Source organism: Euphorbia lathyris, chromosome 10 (assembly GCF_963576675.1).
Source record: "Euphorbia lathyris chromosome 10, ddEupLath1.1, whole genome shotgun sequence".
Lineage (NCBI taxonomy): Eukaryota > Viridiplantae > Streptophyta > Magnoliopsida > Malpighiales > Euphorbiaceae > Euphorbia > Euphorbia lathyris.
In genome coordinates, this window is record NC_088919.1 from 21273414 (window position 1) to 21282716 (window position 9303).

The following is a 9303-nucleotide window of genomic DNA, read 5'->3' on the forward strand; positions in this document are numbered from 1 at the left end:
CATGCGACGTAGATCGTCACGTTTCAGACCTCGCAGACTTCGCGAAAGCATCGATTCGCTAAGTAAAATCATCATTTTCCATGCACATTTACATTCGCATGCTTCGCTAATCCTCTTTTCGCGAAGCCAATCGTCATTTTTTCTGCCTAACACGATTAATTTTTCCTGAAGGTGGTTGAATACATAACATTCCTTTCTGGAAGGCGGCGTATTGGGGTGTAAAGGAGATGACTTTCATTCCTGTATAGAGATTAACTTTCCTCAAAATTAGCACATTTACTTTAAAGTGATTCGTTAGGAGAGGTTGTGCTAATCTTGGTGTGCACCATGGGAAACATTCATCCCAAAAAGTCTAGACTTCCTGTAAAAAGAGAAATGTTCATCAAGATTCGTCACGTACTCACTTTGAAGACATTTGTTAGGAGTTTATTGTGGCAATCTTGTTGTAAATTTTGATAATATTATGATTTTAATGTTGTTATTGGCAATCTTGTTATAAATTTTGATAATATTATGATTTTAATGTTAGAATCCGTTGTTGTAAATTTTGATAATGTTATGATTTTAATGTTAGAATCCGTTGTTGTTTGGCATGTTTTGTTATATACCACTTAACGAGTTTTGTTAAAAACACAACCAGACTTCGTATATGCTAATTAAAATCATCAACTAAACCAAACAGGCTTCGCATATGTTGGAATCTGCGAAGTCAGATGGGAGGGAGACAGCCGCGCCGTAAATATTGAAGGTATTATGGAAAATAGTCTAGATATGTAGTATGTTGAGTAAATGGGTTAAATATGCAAATGAGTCTCCCATTTGACCCAATTTTGTAATTTTTCCTAGTTTAGAGGGATCTCGAATTCTGTTATGGAAGAAATTTGATATGAATTCCCTTCTAAATTGTTTATATTTGGTATTTTAGGAATGTTGAAAAACAGTATCTTAAGAACCTCTATTTCCATTTTCTGTTATTTTAGATATTTTTGGCCTGTTTGACAAAATAGAATAGATAATCGAATTATACATTATTTAGGTGAAATCCCCAATTATTAATACCATTTTTGGTAAAAAGCCCTTTATCTTAATATCATGCTTAAAATCCCTTTCAGCAGTTGTTTACACCACAATTGGGCATATGGTTGTGTTGCAATCAGTGAAAGCCTATTAACAACAATAATGTATTCAGATAATACCATACAAAGATACAGAGTGACTTCATTATTTGTTGTTGAAAAATAATGGCATACCTGAGATTATTGAGAAAATTAACTATTAATTTAAAATAATTAAATAAACAAGGGGAATTATTGTAAAGTCTTAATTAATATGAGACTATTTTTGTAATTTATAGTGATGGAAGATTATTTTTGTAATTTGTAAAAAAAAAAAAAAAATTATAAAATTGACCACCAGAATTCAGTGGTCAATCAGGCCATTAATTGTGCCAGCAATTTTTGCTGGCACAATTAATGCAAACCTTGATCCTTGGCTTTATAAGCCAAGGAACCATTCCTTGAATATTGTGGGAAATATAGGAAGAGAAAGAGAGTTAGGGTGGAACCAAAATGTAGTGAGAGGAGGCACAATTGTGCCTTGTAAATTTTGAGAGTTTATTTAGAGGGTAGTCTAATATTTTGGGGAGAGATAAAAATAGTAAAGATAATTATTTCGGGGTATTTTCGAGAAACACCGGAGTGTACTATTTTTGTTTTATCTCATTGTAACTCTAAAAAGTTTCTAGAGTGTGCCCTCTTGTAAACCTCATAAATTCAATAAAATTGTTTTATCGCTTCCGCTAAATTGTCGCAATCGAGAAAAATTCCCAACAGTGGTATCAGAGCTATGGTTCAATGTAGCGTCGCCCACCAAATCAATTGGGCGTGAGAAAATGGAGAAAATGAGCAAGCAGTTGAGGGAAGGACTGCTGGCATGGGGAAGCTCAAATGTTTCGTGTAAGAAGTTTAGGCGCGTGCAATGGAATTGCAGAAACAAGAGAAAAGAAAGTGTCAATGTGGCAAATCATGTTGGCGAAGAAGAATTTGTTTAATTTGGAGAGAAGTGCTCCAATAGTTGAAGGTTGATGAGAAGTGCATCAACAAATTGATTCGGTGAGAAGTGCACCGTGAAGTTGTCTGCAGAGAGAAGTACTTCGTTTACAAGGTGATGATGGGAAAGTACATCATTGATTCGGTGAGAAGTGCACCGAGAAGTTGTTTGCGGAGAGAAGTGCTCCGTTTACAAGATGATGATGAGAAAGTACATCATATATATATTTAAAAAAAAAATGAAAGTTTTAAATTAATAGTTAAGGGAAAAATTGTTGAGAAAATTAACTATTAATTTAAAACAATTAAATAAACAAGGGGAATTATTGTAAAGTCTTAATTAATGTGAGACTATTTTTGTAATTTATAGTGATGGAAGATTGTTTTTGTAATTTGTAAAAAAAAAAAAAAAAAAAAAAAAATTATAAAATTGACCACCAGAATTCGGTGGTCAATCAGGCCATTAATTGTGCCAGCAATTTTTGCTGGCACAATTAATGCAAACCTTGATCCTTGGCTTATAAAAGCCAAGGAACCATTCCTTGAATATTGTGGGAAATATAGGAAGAGAAAGGGAGTTAGGGTGGAACCAAAATGTAGTGAGAGGAGGCACAATTGTGCCTTGTGAATTTTGAGAGTTTATTTAGAGGGTAGTCTAATATTTTGGGGAGAGATAAAAATAGTAAAGATAATTATTTCGGGGTATTTTCGAGAAACACCGGAGTGTACTATTTTTGTTTTATCTCATTGTAAACCTCATAAATTCAATAAAATTGTTTTATCGCTTCCGCTAAATTATCGCAATCGAGAAAAATTCCCAACAAAGATTTCATCTCAACGAACAAGTTATTCTCTGTTATACATTAGTCCTATGCTTATATATAGCTTAATTAGCTAGATTGATTCCCTATTATTTACCTTAATTGTTCAATTATTCAATTTGCAATTCCAGTGGTTATATACTTGTTAAGCTGAGAGATGTCTAGGACTTTGTCCATTCCACTTGCCAATATAAACCTGAAAAGGTTGAACAAGTAAAAATATAAAATGTTCAAAACAGAAAAAGATGTTAATGGAATAATTTAGAATGGGAAGATGACATACTTGTCTCTATAAACTTGGGCCATAGATTGGCAAGCTCCAGGCAGTATTGACTGCATATTTAGAGCAATGTTTGGATTATGGTAGCTCTCTCTCATGTGCACCCAACCGTGTTCTCCATCTTCTTTATCACTTACTTTTGCCCTATTCACACCATTCCATAACTTTTTAAAGCTTATTTCGTAAATAAATTGCAGATATACCTCTAACATAAGAAATTGTAAACGAGTACCTGTACATGTAAGCGTCGATGGGTGCCGGAGAGTCATTTGAATCGGCCAGACAGCCATTACTGACCCAACACTCTCCACACGAATCCAATTCCCAACCTTGAAGCCGCCCCTCCTGCAAATGTAAATTAATTTGTATTTACCATCAATTAAATGTTATGTATGTAACGACCTGGTTTGGATTGATTGGCGCTGGGATAGAAGACGGGCTAAGCTGGGAAGGCAAGCATAGGGTGAATAAGAGGGCTAAATAAGCCGATAGAGAGGGAATCGTCATCCCCCAGCCTGATCCCACTCCATAAGAGTTTGGTTTACGAGTCCAAATGAGCTTGTGAAAAAGAGTAAATCGTCTTTCTTTCAGAACTCGTCCCACCAAATAAGTAAGACTTACAAAGTACAAGGGCAATAGAATAGGTGCCAGTATCCATAGGCTTGTAGGTATGAGTTCGGATATAGGCTGTTCTCTATGGCCAGAGAACAGTCGTCTCAGGAATCGTTCAGAGTGTTAGCATATTGCCTTAGCTCGGGTTCTATCTCTTAAAGGCGAACCAGCTGACATTATAAATAAGGAAGGAGCGGCCTCAAGGGATAGCGATGGAGCAGAAATGATCTGAATCCGGATTCAAGTCGAAAATGGAGAGAGAGTGAATGAGGTTTCTTTGTAAGGTGTGAGGTTCAAAGGGTTGGATTTGGACCAAATCGGACAATATCTACGTGGTATTAGACTAGTATGTTACCATGTACATTTTAGGCAGGAAGCTTACCAGGATATAGCTCCGAAATTTCTCAATTGCCTCCATAGATTTAGCCTTGACATTTTTTGGGTCGGCTAAAACATCCATCCTTAGCTCTATGGATTCTGCTGGTTCTTGAAGATCTTTTATCAGACTTCCAATTCCATCATCTGATCCACCTAGCTTCATCCGCACCATTTCAATTATAACTTTTACCACCATATAAGCCCCTGCTAATTAAAATCAATTCGTTAATCTTTGCAATAACAACTTGAGTATTCATTTAGGAATAATAAAGACTAAAACTTCAAACTTTACCATCATCTAGGAAGTAATTCTCCTTAAGAGCACCATGTCCAGAAGTTTCAATCATGAGATGTGTTTCCATACCATCCGTATTAAGTCTGATTCCTTTATTAATCACATTTCTATAACCAACACGATATAAGCAATGATTCCCATTATTATCAGAAATGAATGTTGAAAGACCAATGCTTGTTCTTGCATCAGTAACAATAGTAGTTCCAGGATGTTCTTTCAGGACTATTGCTGACATCAATGCAATTAACCTGTCTCCATTGATTGGGTTACCTTCCTTATCCACAACACCACTACGATCTACATCTGTGTCGAAAACGATTCCAAGATGTGCGGAATTTTGTAAGACAGCAGCTTTAGTGAGTGACATTGCAATTTTGTCTTCAGGGTTAGGAATGTGGTTGGGGAACATTCCATCTGGGTTTAAGTGTAAAGAACCAAAAGTGTCTGCTCCAAGTTTGTCTAGCACATCCCATGTGAAGAATCCTCCTGATCCATTTCCAGCATTTACAATTATCTGTACTGTACATTAATTAATTAGCACTCATACATGTAATTATAATCTTTATTCAACGCAATGAAAGTCTTGTTTTTTAATTACTAATTAATGAATCAACTTTAGGCAAAGTCCATGGGGTCATGAAGACACTATGTAAGTTTAATGGAGTAATCTGACTTTTGGGCCAAATTCAGAGGCCTCTAAAGCAATGGGCGGGCCGTCCCCGCTAAGTCAGGGTCCGGGGAGGTGTTCCACCACAAGGTTGTATTGGGGCAAGCCTTCCCCTGTCAATTTTTTTTGGCAAGAGGCCGCTCCTAAGCCTCGAACTCGTGACACGTTTACAGTTACACGACAACAACGTTTACAGCTACGCCAAGACTCGCTTAGGCCCCTAAAGCAATAAGCCCAAAATAAAAGTTGCAATCTAACCTTGAAGCCTTTGAGAGGAGTGTCATAATGTAAAGGATGGTTGACTCCCTCCTTGATTATATCTCGAAGATGTTTAGCATATTCGCTCATAAAATCAACTTTTGTTGGTAATGTTTTTAGCAGTGTGGATACTTTGGTAAGCCTGGTAGCATACTTGAGCGCTGCTTTCTCGCATATTTCCTCAACCTCTGGCGATGTCAGCCCTCCTTTTGGTGTGAAAAATTTTATACCATTTCGAGTGTATGGCAAGTGTGATGCTGTCATCTGCATTTTTAATCAAAATAATTAACACAATTGTTGAATACAATGAGCTACTATCTCCAATTGGTATTTCATTAGGATAATAGGTCGTTATATAGCATACCATCATGGAAGCATCATAGGCAAAAGGAGGCAGCAAAGTGCTCATAAAACAAGCAGGAGTAGTAGCAAGTCCCATATCAAACGCCACACAGCCTGCACGAACTATACCAGAAAACACTGCCACACTCAGTGAAGGTCCCGACACTCTCGGGTCTCTTCCAAGCGATATTCTGATACTTTCTCCTTGCTTTTCCAACCCATCCTTTACCCACTCCCCAAAACCTTCTGCAATGGCTTCTACTGTCGCTGGACTAAAATCCACCTTCCTACCTTTCTCCCCTTCCAATGCCACCCCTCGCACATCGGGCCCGTTTTGCAGCCTCCTGATCTTGTCCATTTCTTCATCTATAACAACTTGATTGTACTTTGTTGTACCAGATGATTTCAAGCTTCTGAATTTAACTGAACCCCATGAAAATGAATGTCTCGAATTTGGTTTTAATGAAGATGGAAAAGTTGTTGCATTGTTTTGAAGAGATATTAAAGATGTTGATTTGGAAACCATGGATGATTATTGTCAGTCAGTCAGTAACTCAACTTGCAGCTCTTAGTTTGTTATGCTGCTATTGTTTCTTATCAGAAATTTTTTTAGGACTGAGATAGAGACATGTGAGAATTGAAGATAAGATAGTAAGATTTAACCAGTAAACAATAACCCTACAATTCATACCCATTAATCTGGGAAATTAAAAATATCTATGATACAAACTTCCAAAATTCTCTAGATCTTTTTCATACTTTATTAGTTTCTTTGAGAAAGGTATGTCCTTGTTAGTTTTGTATGATTTTACAAATGCCCAAATACAAATTTAAAAGGATGAACATTTACTACATAATAACAATTTTGATTTTCTGTATGAAATTTTGGGTGATGGCTATCACTAAATATCTCTGCAATTCCTTGTCCCATCTTTCTCTTGGAGCCAAGATTACAATGAACAAACTCCATCAGATTTTCTTCATGCATAACTTGATTCCCCTTCCTCTCTTTGATTTTCAAAGTACTAACTAAAACAAAAATTATTTCTGAAAAGTTATGAAGAATCTTTAAAAATGAATAACAAATTTTAGTTCATCTTATCAATGAACCGATTACAATGTATTATATATCCATCTTTACAAGTTGATGTAGCAAAAGCTAATAACTAACTCTCTCCGGTAAGCGGACTCCTCAAGCAGCGCTACGGTTTTTGTATGAAGATGTTGGCAATTTCAGCTCGGGTTTTGCAATGTGTAGCTTTAGCTTTATTCATCGTGAGGGGAATGTTCCAGCTCATAAACTTGCTGCGTGGGCTAGGGATATTAGCTCCCCGTTAATTCTTATAGAAGATTGTCCATCTTGTATTTGGGAGGTCGTTTGTACTGATGCCGTAAGGCTTATTTAATTTCATGGCCAATTTTCATCAAAAAAAAAAAAAAAAAAGCTAATAACTAACTCTGTAACTGACTCACAAAGTTCCCCCTTTTCTGTACATTGTTAGATGTGTACATCCAGCTACAATTAACTACTAGCTGATTGCTGGTCTGTTATCTGTAGAACAACTAGCTTAAGCAGAGCAACTGATTTAACCAGCTTTCACCTCCTTTCACTTCTTTTCACCAGCATTAACACGAACTTCAGTATCTTCATCATTCTTCAACGACCTCCCCTCAAGATGAAGCACATGAATAAAGCTTCAACTTGTCTAAAGATATTAACATTTGAACCATCTGTCAAGGGTTTAGTTGGTAAATCAGCTACCTAATTTGAAGAATCCACATAAGGGGTACCTATAAACCCTTAGTCAAGAAAGTTATTTTTTTATTTGTCGATACGGAGGTGAAAATGTCTAGGTCAACAGGTTGAATCTCTCAAAGGCTGGTGTCACCCAAACTCGATGGGAAAGTTAAATAAGGGTTAGATCCATAACAAAATCAATGATCAATAGTTCAATGTAGAAAAATAATTGATTATGGTTTGATCCTTAAAACAGATAAAGTTGAGAAGATTAATTATGTTTTTGACTGGTTTTAAACAACATAAAATTTTGTAACTTATAATGCATAGCTGGATCAATGTATAGTTAAAATGGTTGTAGTCAAACTATACCCAAATACCAATTGTGTGGCAATGCATATATTCAAAACTGTTAATTAAATGCCAGATTTTGCAGAAAATTAAAGTAGAGAGGTTAAATATATCAATATCTGAATCAAAAAGCTTCAATGACAAATTGTCCCATCTATAGAGGTCAAATTTGAACTAATTAAATTACATGGGCCAATTTGACAAATTTTACTAAATACAAGGGCCAAACTTTACGATTTTTCTTGTAATTTTAATATTTTTGTCTTATGCAATTTATATACAAATTTAACCTAAATTTGAAATTCGTTTTTATATATATATGATATTAAAACCGTACAAATAAAATGTATAAAATTTTATGAAATTTCATCCGTTTTCGGGTCAGGCATGTCACTAATTTCATAACTTATAATTTAATAGGCATACTTCCGTATAATTGAGATGAACGAAAAAGAAAAGATGTACTTTTATTTATTTTTATTGAGAAAAAAATGTACTATTATTAATTTGAGGTTGTTACAAAATATAGCGAGAGCAAACTTTTGTATTGTTTTTTTGTTTATGATTCCATTGCTTTTATTATTTTCCACTTTAAATCAGTTATAAGTGTTATAAATGTTGCCAAAATAATCTAAAAATGTGAAAGTTCAAGCATAAAAAAAATATCAAAATTTAATAAGGTTGAATCAATAATAGTGTCTACATTTCCCAACACTATCAAAACAATATTTCACTAATAAGGAAATATTACAATAGAGAGAAGGAAGGAAGAATAATACAACAATTAAACTTTAGAATTAGAGAAAGAAATGATAATGAATGATGGATGTGGATCCCCTAATATAATTTGATACATAATACTATAATATACAAATTTTGGTAGAACTTGCTTTGATGCTATGTGGTGGATTCTTTTCCGATTTTTTGTTCTAGCTTTCTCTGGGACAATTTTAATAGTTGAGTCTTATATCAATTCGCTTAGTTTGTGGGTTGTTTCTTTCACTCTATTGACTTTTTGTGACTTTTTCTATCTTTTAATATATTCAGGTTTGGGTTTGGAAGGCTTAGATGATGCCAACCTTGTTGGGATTCTAGGTCTTCTTCCTTTGTCCCCACTTTCAAAAAAAATTAATTAATAATTTTATTTAATAGTAGTTTCTTTTCACTATATTCCATAAGAAATTTACTTTGTATATAATTGTGATACATCACTTAATTAATGAATCATTTTTTTATTCTCTTCTTTTTATTTTCTCTTTTCTCCATTTTAACATTTTTGTTTCCCATAAAAAAAAATAAAAACCCTTTTGGTCAAGTGGTATAAAAGAGTATAGTTACGTTTGTTGCTTATGGCTTATAGTCTCAATTCGCAAGTAAGGTTTCAGAAGAAAATGCAATTATTGTGGGAGATATTATATAAGGGCCAAATCCCATTATATACTTTGATAATCCATCTTGAAAGTGTAAGCAATGTGAGAATAAATAAAATTACTTTCATTTCAAAGAAGAAATA

The 9303-nt window shown here is 34.6% G+C and overlaps 1 protein-coding gene across 2 annotated transcripts; it reads right to left on the bottom strand.

The window, feature by feature from the left end:
- Positions 1 to 1192: 1192 nt before the first annotated feature.
- Positions 1193 to 6285, bottom strand: LOC136207962 (uncharacterized). Of its 2 annotated transcripts, XM_065998818.1 has the most exons (8): positions 5724 to 6285; positions 5360 to 5623; positions 4432 to 4948; positions 4144 to 4343; positions 3382 to 3494; positions 3153 to 3293; positions 2967 to 3065; positions 1193 to 1250 (listed from the first exon to the last, which is right to left on the bottom strand). In XM_065998818.1, the coding sequence occupies exons 1-7, from the start codon at positions 6225 to 6227 to the stop codon at positions 2984 to 2986; spliced, it is 1821 nt and encodes a 606-aa protein (XP_065854890.1). In that variant the 5' UTR covers positions 6228 to 6285; the 3' UTR covers positions 1193 to 1250; positions 2967 to 2983. The 2 variants fall into 2 exon arrangements, with proteins under 2 accessions (XP_065854890.1, XP_065854889.1); XM_065998817.1 differs by lacking the exon at positions 1193 to 1250 and having other exon boundaries at positions 2860 to 3065; positions 5724 to 6284.
- Positions 6286 to 9303: the final 3018 nt, after the last annotated feature.